The sequence below is a fragment of the Mustelus asterias genome, chromosome 28 (assembly GCF_964213995.1).
Source record: "Mustelus asterias chromosome 28, sMusAst1.hap1.1, whole genome shotgun sequence".
Lineage (NCBI taxonomy): Eukaryota > Metazoa > Chordata > Chondrichthyes > Carcharhiniformes > Triakidae > Mustelus > Mustelus asterias.
The window spans coordinates 26994358-27007934 of NC_135828.1; the positions used below are offsets into that span (position 1 = coordinate 26994358).

General features: G+C 47.7%; 2 protein-coding genes across 3 annotated transcripts in view; one reads left to right on the plus strand and one right to left on the minus strand.

Annotated features, from left to right (window-relative positions):
- The window catches only part of pdlim1 (PDZ and LIM domain 1 (elfin)), a 107610-nt gene extending 105939 nt beyond the window's left edge, over nucleotides 1-1671 (minus strand). The window contains exon 1 of one of the 2 annotated variants that reach the window (XM_078199714.1): nucleotides 1235-1671. In XM_078199714.1, coding sequence (XP_078055840.1) covers nucleotides 1235-1330 — 96 coding nt within the window. In that variant the 5' untranslated portion in view covers nucleotides 1331-1671. The remainder of the gene's footprint in view (nucleotides 1-1234) is intronic. The other variant, XM_078199713.1, reaches the window with a different exon arrangement.
- The window catches only part of LOC144480348 (uncharacterized), a 420372-nt gene that overhangs the window by 346839 nt on the left and 59956 nt on the right, over nucleotides 1-13577 (plus strand). The gene's annotated exons all lie outside the window — the stretch shown is intronic.

The following is a 13577-nucleotide window of genomic DNA, read 5'->3' on the forward strand; positions in this document are numbered from 1 at the left end:
ATAACCCCTAACCCCCCCCACACCACACAACCCCTAACCCCCCCCCACACACACAACCCCTAACCCCCCCCCACACACACACACCCCTAAACCCCCCCCCCACACACACACACCCCTAACCCCCCCCCACACACACAACCCCTAACCCCCCCCCCACACACACAACCCCTAACCCCCCCCCCACACACACAACCCCTAACCCCCCCCCCACACACACACCCCTACCCCCCCCCCACACACACAACCCCTAACCCCCCCCACACACACAACCCCTAACCCCCCCACACACACAACCCCTAACCCCCCCACACACACAACCCCTAACCCCCCCCACACACACAAACCCCTAACACCCCCCGCACACAACCCCCACACCCAAACCCCCCCACACGCACACAACCCCTAACCCCCCCACACGCACACAACCCCTAACCCCCCCCACACACACCAACCCCTAACCCCCCACACACAACCCCTAACCCCCCCCGCACACAACCCCTAACCCCCCCCCGCACACAACCCCTAACCCCCCCCGCACACACAACCCCTAACCCCCCCCGCACACACAACCCCTAATCCCCCCCGCACACACAACCCCTAACCCCCCCGCACACAACCCCTAACCCCCCCCGCACACAACCCCTACCCCCCCCGCACACAACCCTAACCCCCCCGCACACAACCCCTAACCCCCCCACACGCACACAACCCCTAACCCCCCCCACACACACAACCCCTAACCCCCCCACACACACAACCCCTAACCCCCCCACACACACAACCCCTAACCCCCCCACCACACACAACCCCTAACCCCCCCACACACACAACCCCTAACCCCCCCCCCCACACAACCCCTAACTCCCCCCCCCCCCCCCCCACACACACACACAATCTCTACCCACCCCAACACACAGACCCTACCACATATTACATACACGTCTACCCCCAGACACACACACCTGCCCCACACAGAACATTAACACCCTAATCTCCCCCCAATCCCCCACACACCTAGCGGGGGAAGGGGGCAGATGTGTGCATCCTGATACTGGGGGGTGGGAGGGAGGAGAGACAGACCCCCCATTCCCCCCAGTCTGAAGGTTTTCACTTTTCCATAGGGAAAGCCCCGGGACAGAGGGGAGTGGGGAGTCAGCAGCAGCAGGAGAGCGGTGTCAGTTCCTGAAATGAACAAGAGTGAGCGATAAACGGGGCGAGCCAGCCCCTTCCTTACCCGGGAAATGGTCAGCGGCTGTTCAAAGTCCTTCCCTCCGACCAGCCTGAACCCCCAGGGCGCCGGTCCCAGCAGATCCACCCGAAACTGGGACATTGTGTCGGGGTGAGTGGGGAGGGGGTTTTGAATTCAGGGAGTGGGATGGGAGAGGGAGGATATTGGAGAAGCAGAGACACTTGTTTGTCCCAGGAACAGCGTTCTCCTGCTGGGGCAGCTGAGGATTAAACTCTACACGGGAGTGGAATCATTTCCGAGGGTTTGCCAGAGTTTTATTGTGTGACCAAACAGCACACACGTCAGCCAGTCCCTCTCCTGTTGCCTTGTATGGTGTTCGCAGCCTGGATCCGCCTTCTCTTTCTCTCTCAATCCAGTGGACTGAACCCGCACCCTTTCACTTAATCATCTGTGTTTGTTTCTGGTATAAACCTTTCAATCCTGCTCCAACAAGCACTTGGAAGTTTATATATTAGTGTCACGAATAGGCTTACATTAACACCGCAATGAAGTAACTGTGAAAATCCTCTAGTCGCCACGCTCCGGTGCCTGTTCGGGTACACTGAGGGAGAATTTAGCGCGGCCAATGCACCCTAACCAGCACGTCTTTCGGGCTATGGGCGGCACAATATTTAGCACTGATGCCTCAGAGCACCAGGGATTCGGGTTTGATTCCCAGCTTGGGTCACTGTCTGTGGGGAGTCTGCACGTTCTCCCCGTGTCTGTGTGGGTTTCCTCCGGGTGCTCTGCTGTCCTTCCACACTCCAAAGATGTGCGGGTTAGGTGGATTGGCCATGCTAAATTGCCCCTTAGTGTACCCGAACACTACTAGCTAGGGTAAATGCATGGGGTTATGGGGATAGGGCCTGGGTGGGATTGCGGTCAGTGCAGACTCAATGGGCCGAATGGCCTCCTTCTGCACTGTAGGATTCTGGAGCACCTGGAGGAAACCCACGCAGACACGGGGAGAACGTGCAGACTCCGCACAGAGAGTGACCCGAGCCGGGAATTGAACCCGGGTCCCTGGCGCTGTGAGGCAGCAGTGCTAACCATAGCGCCATCCTTGAAAGGATGAGAGAGAGAACAGAATCTTTCTCAGTTAACCCCCTGACATTGCTCTAACTGCTCAGTCACATGATGACAGCTCTGACATTATTTTGGAGGTTTTCAGGGGCAGAAAGGACACAGTATTGCTGCAAACTTCACATCAACAATTCAGTAAAGCCACAGGTATGACACTGCTGAAATGAAGGATAAACTGGGATTTCCCCCAAGTCATGCAGATCTAATGATTGTAAAAACAAACCCTTCTGGGGAAACCATAGAAATGGGGACATTCCCAGCTCTCTGCTATGTGTGCACAGACTATTCCTACATTCCTGGTTGTCAAGCATGGTGGGATTCAGTGAAATCTTTTCCCAATATGTACTGTTCAAATTTATATATAGATGTAGATAGATATAGATACACATGCTGCACTATTTTTTCCCTCAAGCTCCATTGTTTTTCTTTTGCAAAACTCACAGGCCTTTCAATCATTTTTCTTTCCATTAATTCTTGCATTTCTACACCACCCAAAACTTGTCCCAGCTTTGTCCCAAGACTGGGCTATTTTTGGATTTCAAGTAGAAGGTCCTCCAAGCAAACAGAGGGCCACTGAGTCTTGAGTTTATCTCTGTCTCACAAACTTCCTCTGACTTCAGTTACAAGACAGTTCTCATGTTTTTTGGAGAGGCTTATCTTGCACAGGAAGTGCATTACGATCATAGAATCCCTACAGTGCAGGAGGAGGCCATTCAGCCCATCGAGTCTGCAGCGATTCAGAATCTTACCCAGGCTCAACCCCTGCCCTATCCCCTTAACCCATTATCTCCCTAAACCTACACATCTACACTAATGAGTGTAGACAGCCTTGGAGTTTGCAGAGGGATATAGAGCTTTCAGAAGCTTGCAACATTCTCCGAATTTCAATCAGGACAGCCAAATTCCAACTCCTTTCTGTAAAAGCTTGTTTCTAACTCTGCGAAAGCTTCAGGACTGCACATGAACCACATCATCACATGATCCTGTTAATCACTCCAATCAAAAATCCCACTAAGGAACAATTTGCCATGGCCAATCCACCTAACCTACGCATCTTTGGACACTACGGGGCAAATTCGCATGGCCAATCCACATAACCTGCAAATCTTTGTACACAGAAGAATTCCACAAACAGCAATATGAAATGACTAGATAATCTGATTTAGTGATGCTGATTGCTAGTGTTAGGGTCCAGGACCCAAACGCCAAGGTACATAATGAAGCCAGACTGGATTCCAACCATTTTTCTATTTTGGGATAAATGTGATGAAAGAATACTTCCTTTCATAAGAACATAAGAAATAGGAGCAGGAGTAGGCCATCTAGCCCCTCGAGCCTGCCCCGCCATTCAATAAGATCATGGCTGATCTGACGTGGATCAGTACCACTTACCCGCCTGATCCCCATAACCCTTAATTCCCTTACCGATCAGGAATCCATCCATCCGCGCTTTAAACATATTCAGCGAGGTAGCCTCCACCACCTCAGTGGGCAGAGAATTCCAGAGATTCACCACCCTCTGGGAGAAGAAGTTCCTCCTCAACTCTGTCTTAAACCGACCCCCCTTTATTTTGAGGCTGTGTCCTCTAGTTTTAACTTCCTTACTAAGTGGAAAGAATCTCTCCGCCTCCACCCTATCCAGCCCCCGCATTATCTTATAAGTCTCCATAAGATCCCCCCTCATCCTTCTAAACTCCAACGAGTACAAACCCAATCTCCTCAGCCTCTCCTCATAATCCAAACCCCTCATCTCCGGTATCAACCTGGTGAACCTTCTCTGCACTCCCTCCAATGCCAATATATCCTTCCTCATATAAGGGGACCAATACTGCACACAGTATTCCAGCTGCGGCCTCACCAATGCCCTGTACAGGTGCATCAAGACATCCCTGCTTTTATATTCTATGCCCTTCGCAATATAGGCCAACATCCCATTTGCCTTCTTGATCACCTGTTGTACCTGCAGACTGGGCTTTTGGGTCTCATGCACAAGGACCCCCAGGTCCCTTTGCACGGTAGCATGTTTTAATTTGTTTCCATTGAGATAGTAATCCCATTTGTTATTATTTCCTCCAAAGTGTATAACCTCGCATTTCTCAACGTTATACTCCATTTGCCATATCCTCGCCCACTCACTCAGCCTGTCCAAATCTCTCTGCAGATCTTCTCCGTCCTCCACACGATTCACTTTTCCACTTATCTTTGTGTCGTCTGCAAACTTCGTTACCCTACACTCCGTCCCCTCCTCCAGATCATCTATATAAATGGTAAACAGTTGCGGCCCCAGTACCGATCCCTGCGGCACGCCACTAGTTACCTTCCTCCAACCGGAAAAACACCCATTTATTCCGACACTTTGCTTCCTGTCGGATAGCCAGTCCCCAATCCACTTTAACACACTACCCCCAACTCCGTGTGCCCTAATCTTCTTCAGCAGCCTTTTATGGGGCACCTTATCAAACGCCTTTTGGAAATCCAAAAACACCGCATCCACCGGTTCTCCTCCATCAACCGCCCTAGTCACATCTTCATAAAAATCCAACATGTTCGTCAAGCACGACTTTCCCCTCATGAATCCATGCTGCGTCTGATTGATCGAACCATTTCTATCCAGATGCCCTGCTATCTCTTCTTTAATAATGGATTCCAGCATTTTCCCTACTACAGACGTTAAGCTGACCGGCCTATAGTTACCCGCCTTTTGTCTCCTTCCTTTTTTAAACAGCGGCGTAACATTAGCCGTTTTCCAATCAACCGGCACTACCCCAGAATGCAACGAGTTTTGATAAATAATCACTAACGCATCCACTATTACCTCTGACATTTCTTTCAATACCCTGGGATGCATTCCATCCGGACCCGGGGACTTGTCCACCTTCAGTCCCATTAGTCTACCCAGCACTGCCTCTCTGGTAACATTAATTGTATTAAGTATTTCTCCTGCTGCCAACCCTCTATCGTTAATATTTGGCAAACTATTTGTGTCCTCCACCGTGAAGACCGACACAAAAAACTTATTTAAAGACTCAGCCATATCCTCATTTCCCACTATTAACTCCCCCCTCTCGTCCTCCAAGGGTCCAACATTCACTCTAGCCACTCTATTCCTTTTTATATATTTATAAAAACTTTTACTATCATTTTTTATATTAATTGCTAGCCTAGCTTCATAGTCTATCCTTCCTTTCTTTATCGCTTTCTTAGTCTCTCTTTGTTGTTTCTTAAATTTTTCCCAATCACTTGTTTCTCCACTATTTTTGGCCACTCTGTACGCAGCTGTTTTTATTTTAATACTCTCCTTTATTTCCTTCGTTATCCACGGCTGGTTCTCCCTTTTCTTACAATCCTTGTTTTTTGCTGGAATATATTTTTGCTGAGAACTGAAAAGGATCTCCTTAAAAATCCTCCACTGTTCCTCAGCTATCCTACCTGCCAGCCTGCTCTCCCAGTCTACCTTAGCCAATTCATCCCTCATCCTATCATATTTCCCTCTGTTCAAACAGAGGACACTGGTTTGGGACCAAACTTTCTCCTCTTCCATCTGAATCAGAAATTCGACCATATTGTGGTCACTAGACCCAAGAGGGTCCTTCACAATAAGATCCTTAATTCTACCTACCTCGTTACACAATACCAGATACAAAATAGCTCGTTCCCTCGTCGGTTCCGTAACATGCTGTTCAAGGAAACTATCCCGACAGCATTCTAAGAACTCTTCCTCCATTCCACCCTTACCGACTTGAGTCTGCCAGTCAATGTGCATGTTGAAGTCCCCCATGATTATTGCCGTTCCGTTTTTACACGCATCCCTTATCTGCTTGTTTATAGCCCTCCCTACCTCAACATTATTATTTGGGGGCCTATATACCACACCTACTAGTGTCTTTCTCCCTCTACTATTCCTCATCTCTACCCATAATGATTCCACGTTTTGTTCCTCAGAGCCTATGTCATCCCTCAGTACTACCCTGATATTATCTCTTATTAATAGCGCGACCCCACCACCTTTTCCTTCCTGTCTATTCTTCCTAAACGCCTGATACCCCTGGATATTCATCTCCCAGTCCTGGTCACCTTTCAGCCACGTTTCTGTAATGGCCACTAGATCGTACCCACTTGTGCTGATTTGCACCATCAACTCATTTACCTTGTTCCGAATGCTTCGTGCATTCAGGCAAAGTGTCCTTATTCCAGCTTTTATCTGGACCCGCTTTGATGAGTCGCGAACACCCTCTCCCTCTACTCCCTTATCTAAATTACCGCCTTCATTCACTTGCACCCTCTCCTCTACCATTAATTTTGTAATTCCCCTTACCCCTGCATCCTCCCCCCCATCAATTAGTTCCTTGATCCTAGTCAACTCTTCTAGCTCCCCTCCCCCCAACCTATCTAGTTTAAATTCTCCCCAGTAGCCTTAGCCAACCTACCGGCCAGGATATTGGTCCCCGTGTGATTCAAGTTCCACCCGTTTTTTGTATACAGATCACCCCTGCCCCTAAAGAGGTCCCAATGGTCCAGGAACCTGAATCCCTGCCCCCTGCACCAGTCCCTCAGCCACACATTCATCCTCCACCTCACTCCATTCCTGCCCTCACCTTCCCGTGGCACAGGCAGTAATCCTGAGATTACTACCTTTGCTTTTCTCTTTCTCAGCTGTCTCCCTAATTCCCTGTACTCCTTTTTCATGACCCCTTCTCCCTTCCTACCCACATCAGCGGTACCAATATGTACCGCTACCTCAGGCTCCTCTCCCTCCCACCTCAGGATTTCCGGGACGCGACTAGCGACATCCTGGATCCCGGCCCCAGGGAGGCAGACCACCATGCGAGAATCCCGCCTACCTCCGCAGAAACGCCTGTCTGTCCCCTTCACCATCGAGTCCCCGATTAATACCGCCTTCCTCCTCTTTTCCTTAGCCCTCTGAGTTACAGGGCTGGACTCCACTGCGGAGACACGGCCACTGCTGCTTCCCCCAGGCGGGCTGTCCCCCCCAGCAGTACTCAAGCAGGAGTACTTGTTGTGCAGGGGCAAATCCACCGGGGTGCTCTCAACCACCCTAGCCTTACCTTTCCTGGCCGTCACCCACTTGGCCTCCTCCCGTGGCCCTGGTGTGACCACCTGATGATAGCTCTTGTCTATCACCTCCTCATTCTCCCTCATCAGCCTAAGATCCTCGAGCTGCAGTTCCAGCTCCCTAACACGGTCCCTCAGGAACCGCAGCTCGACACACCCCTCACAGATGTGGATGTCCGGGAGGCCAGATGCCTCCAGGACCTCCCACATCCTACACTGGGAACAGCACACTGGTTTCACACTCATACTGGACACTTTATGTCAAGTAAGACAGTGAAAAGTTAATAAGAGTGTAAGGAAACAAAAACTCACCCCTGCTCGTCCAAGCCCTGTGAGCCAAAGCCCTGACAGCTCACTCAACTTCCCACTCACTCTGTTGCCCGCTACGATGCTGCCCGCTGTATACTTTGGTGCACTTTTAAACCCTCCAAAAACTTCCCCTGGCCTCTCCTGGCCCTACTTCCGGTTTTGAAAAAACCTCCGATTTTAAACCCAAAATTAACTGAAAAAATAAATAATTAATTACAGTCAGAAAACCCACTCTCTTACCCTCAGCCTGCTCCTGGGAACAATGAAGCTGAACCTCCAAGGTAAGCCCTTTTTAAACCCTCCAAAAACTTCCCCTGGCCTCACTTCCGGTTTTGAAAAAAACCTCCGATTTTAAACCCAAAGTTAACTGAAAAAATAAATAATTAATTACAGTCAGAAAACCCACTCTCTTACCCTCAGCCTGCTCCTGGGAACAATGAATGATTCAGGAATGATTCCACTGATAAATCAGGGATCTTTTATAGTAAAACAAACTTTATTTAACAACAGTTTAAATATAACTCTAACAAATGAAGCAGCTTAACTATTAACAGTTGAACAATAGTTAAAAAGAGACAACTTTAATTTCTAACATATCACTGTTACAATTCCAAATAAGCAAAATTCTTCTTACAGCTTAAAACCCACTTAAATATAGTTAGTAATCACATATATACTTACTATGATGAGTGTAGACAGCCTTGGAGTTTGCAGAGGGATATAGAGCTTTCAGAAGCCTGCAAAATTCTCCTAGCTTCAATCAGAACAGCCAAATTCCAACTCCTTTTGTAAAAGCTTGTTTCTAACTCTGCTATAGCTTTAGGACTGCACATAAACCACATCACCACATGATCCTGTCAATCACTCTAATCAAAAGTCCCAGGGGGGACTTAAGTAAGCACAAGTCTGTTAACCCTACTTAACATATCCACTTCCACGTCTGAAATTAGTAATTATCCTGCTCTCCCAGTATCTGAGTTGTATTCTGACCAGACATACTGACTACTTGTGGCATAAAGCTGAATTTTGAAATATTCCCCTTAAACACAAACATTAGTCTCTTGCTGTATCCGGGGCATTTAGTTGTTTCTTGATGTGGAGTGAATTGAATTAGCTGAAGACTGGAACCGTGATACTGACAATCTCAGGAGGCAGTTGGCAGAACATCTTCATGATGTGACAGTTGGACAACTTGATACTCACTGCTGGTATAAAGAGAGCAGACCTGTGCAATGTGATGGGTTCTCATTCCCTGCATTTAGCTCTTTAACTTCTGACCCAACCCCCTCTCATTCATAACTTTTTGTATCAGCTAACAGGATGCTGGCTAGCCCAATATTTATTATCCATCCCTAATTGCCCATGAGAAGTTGGTGGGGAGCTGCCTTCCTGAACATGCTAGAGTGCATCTGGTATAGGTACACCCTGTGTGCTGTTAGGGAGGGAGTTCCATAGAAGCCACAGAATCCATAAAATCCCAACAGTGCAGAAGGAGGCCATTCAGCCCAATGAGTCTGTGCCAACTCTCCATACATTCACCCTCTAACTCACACATCTTTAAAACATAAGAACTAGGAGCAGGAGTAGGTCATCTGGCCCTTCAAGCCTGCTCCGCAATTCAATAAGATCATGGCTAATCTTTTCGTGGACTCAGCTCCACTTACCCGCCCGCTCCCTTAATTCCTTTACTGTCCAAAAATTTATCTATCTTTACCTTAAAAACATTCAGTGAGGTAGCCTCAACTGCTTCACTGGGCAGGGAATTCCACAGATTCACAACCCTTTGTGTGAAGAAGTTCCTCCTCAACTCAGCTCTAAATCTGCTTCCCCTTATTTTGAGGCTATGCCCCCTAGTTCTAGTTTTGCCCGCCAGTGGAAATAACTTCCCTGCTTCTATCTTATCTACTCCCTTCATAATCTTATATGTTTCTATAAGATCTCCGCTCATTCTTCTGAATTCTAATGAGTATATCCCCAGTCTACTCAGTCACTCCTCATAAGCCAATCCTCTCAACTCCAGAATCAACCTAGTGAATCTCCTCTGCACCCCCTCCAGTGCCAGTATATCCTTTCTCAAGCAAGGAGACCAAAACTGTGCACAGTACTCCAGGTGTGGCCTCACCAGCACCTTATACAGCTGCAACATAACCTCACTGTTTTTAAACTCCATCCCTCTAGCAATAAAGGACAAAATTCCATTTGCCTTCTTAATCACCTGCTGCATCTGCAAACCAACTCCTTAAGATTCCTGCACAAGGACACCCAGGTGCCTCTGCACAGCAGCATGCTGCAATTTTAGCATTTAAATAATAGTCCATTTTGCCGTTATTCCTACCAAAATGGATGACCTCACATTTACCAACATTGTACTCCATCTGCCAGACCCTCGCCCACTCACTTAGACTATCTATATCCCTTTGCAGACTTTCAGCATCCTCTGCACACTTTGCTCTGCTACTCATCTAAGTGTCATCTGCGAATTTTGACACACTACACTTGGTCCCCAACTCCAAATCATCTCTGTAACTCGTAAACAATTGCGGTCCCAACACAGATCCCTGAGGCACACCACTAGTCACTGATCGCCAACCAGAAAAACACCCATTTACTCCCACTCTTTGCTTTCTGTTAGCTAACCAATCCTCTATCCATGCTAATACATTACCCGTAACACCGTGCACCTTTATCTTATGTAGCAGTCTTTGGTGCGGCACCTTGTCAAATGCCTTCTGGAAATCCAGATACACCACATCCACAGGTTCCCCATTGTCCACTGCACATGTAATGTTCCCAAAGAATTCCACCAAATTAGTCAAACACGACCTTCCCTTCTTGAACCCATGCTGCGTCTTATCAATGGGACAATTTATATCCAGATGTCTCGCTATTTCTTCCTTGATGATAGATTCAAGCATTTTCCCTGCTACAAAAGTTAAGCTAACCGGCCGAGAGTTACCCGCCTTTTGTCTACCTCCTTTTTTAAACAGTGGGGTCACATTTGCTGTTTTCCAATCTGCGGGAACCACCCCAGAGTCCAGCGAATTTTGGTAAATTACCACTAGTGCATTTGCTATTTCTCCCGCCATCTCTTTTAGTATCCTGGGCTGCATTCCATCAGGACCAGGAGACTTGTCAACCTTTAGCCCCATTAACTTGCCCAACACTACCTCTTTCATGATAATGATAGTTTCTAGGTCCTCACCTGCCATAGCCTTCCTGTCATCTTTGGACATTAAGGAGCAATTTAGCATGGCCAATCCTAAACTACACATCTTTGGACTGTGGAAAAAAACCGGAGCACCCGGATGAAACCCACACAGGCATGGGGAGAAAATGCAGACTCCACACAGTCACCTAAGACCAGAATTGAACCCAGGTCCCTGGCGCTGTGAGGCAGCAGAGCTCACTACTGTGCCCCCTTGCCACCCTAAGATTCCAGGATTTTAACCGAGTGACAATGAATGAACGGGGATATATTTCCAAGTCAGAATGGATGGAAGAGTTAATATTGAGGCTGAAAACTTTGCCTGCAGATTAATAAGCATCTCCGACTGAACTGACTTCTGAAGTCTCGTGTTTTCTCGATCTGCGTCCAGCTGACAACAATTTTGATATCTCAACATCACCAGCAGTTCTGCCAAGTATATCCTGATTAAGGCAGCTGGGCAGGACTTTTTGCTTCTGACCCGCTGATTAGAAACAGAAATTTATTCTAATCTGTGCTGGATTAGGGTTTGGCACTTGGGATCAACTCTTTATAATCATCGGATTCTGGATGCAGATAAGAGAAGAACAGACAAAGCAGCTGTTGAGAATCCAGGGGAACCCGTTATTCATCAACAGCCCCTTTGCTGCCCCCATGAGTCATCACCGGTTTAATGGGAACACACTCTTTTGCATGTTTCCTGCAATCAGGAAAGCAATGGAAATGGAGAGAAATCGGCAGATTTGGGAGTGTTCCAGGAACCCTCGTGAATTCCTTCCACTTCAGCGAGCATACCAATGTATGGAGATCAAACAGGGAAAACATACAGCTCTGGATAGTGTTAGGAGCCCACACATTCCTTGTAAATCCTACATGCTAAGCACTTAGTACCCTGATTAGAATGTGCAGATAACATCATTTCGTTAGCGATGCAGGAATGTGTACGATAAGCATCGAAAATTCCCATCGAGCATGCCGGTTCTCACACCTCTTCAATCGCTCCTTTGCATCAATCAAACAAGCGCCTCTTAAATTTGCTGGCACTATCGCCTTTCGCTGCCTTTCTGTCCCACACATTTGTCACTCTCTGTAGATTTACAGAGGGTTATGTGTGCCAGCAGGTCATTTTGCTATGGGGAGCTTGTGCTGTTCCATTCAATCATATCTGACGTCTTCCAGCTTGTGTGATAGTCTGCCTCAACTCTCTCTCTCTCTCTCTCTCAATGGGGTCATTGGAGGTTGAAGGAAGAGGGAGGGAGTTACAGGGAATTCAGCCTCACTGGTGAAAATTAGATCCAGAATACTCGGGTTGAGTGGAACGTGTTTTGAAGGACATTAGAAGTTAAGACCCAGCACAACAGGGAGAAATCAGCACACTGGAAAGCCAGGATGTACTTTGGAACTATTCCCATAATCTTTTTTTATTCATTCATGGGACATGGGCATCGCTGGCTGGCCAGCATTTATTGATGTGGAGATGCCGGTGTTGGACTGGGGTAAGCACAGTAAGAAGTTTAACAACACCAGGTTAAAGTCCAACAGGTTATTTGGTAGCAAAAGCCACATAAGCTTTCGGAGCTCCAAGCCCCTTCTTCAGGCGAGTGAGAATTCCCACTCACCTGAAGAAGGGGCTTGGAGCTCCGAAAGCTTGTGTGGCTTTTGCTACCAAATAAACCTGTTGGACTTTAACCTGGTTGTTAAACTTCTTACAGCATTTATTGCCCATCCCTAGTTGCCCAAGGACAGTTGAGAGTCAACCACATTGCTATGGAGTCACATGTAGGCCAGACCAGGTAAGGACAGTAGATTTCCTTCCCTAAAGGATGTTAGTGAACCAGATAGATTTTTCCAACAATTGACAATGGTTTCATGGTCATCAGTAGATTCTTAATTCCAGATATATTTTATTGAATTCAAATTCAACCATATGCTGTGGCGGAATTCGAACCCGGGTCCCCAGAACATTAGCTGAGTTTTTGGATTAATATTCTAGCGATAATAGCACTAGGCCCTTGCCTCCCCAAGTGACATAGCTGCTAGGACTGCGGCATACAGTGAATGGGATTGTAAGATTCACTGCAGTTGTGCTAGTATCTTTTCTTTGGTTTGATGTATTAGTTGCCTGGAATATAATTTTTGGCCTATGTTGATTTTAGTTTGTTTGTTACAGTAGAAATCTCAAAAGGTGAAATGTTGCCCTTTAGTCCTGCCCATCAGTCGCTGGGAAATTTATCCCTTTTAAAAAGTGGTAAATCACTGTGGAGATTGTCACACAGTGCTGATGTTTGATAAGTTCTCAAAAGAAGCCTGGAAAGACTGATTAGCGCAAAGATAGCCACCTTTGCTGGGCAGAGCAACTCGGGCAGAGCTGTTGGTGCAGACTCGATGGGCTGAATGGCCTCCTTCCGCACTGTAGGGATTCTATGAAAGCTATTGAGAAGTTGTGGGTGGGATTTTCCAGCCATCTATGCCGGTGGGATCTTCCAATTCCACCAAAGGCAACACCCCCCCCCCCCACCCCCCCCCCCCGCCCCCCCCACCCCCCCGCCTCACGCATGACGGGTTCCCTGGCAGTGGGATGAGTGCGCCACACAAAACACCGTAGACATTGGTGGGACCTGGAGATCCCACTGGCAGCCAATAGCGGTGAGGGAAGGGGGTGCAATTATCCTGCTCTAT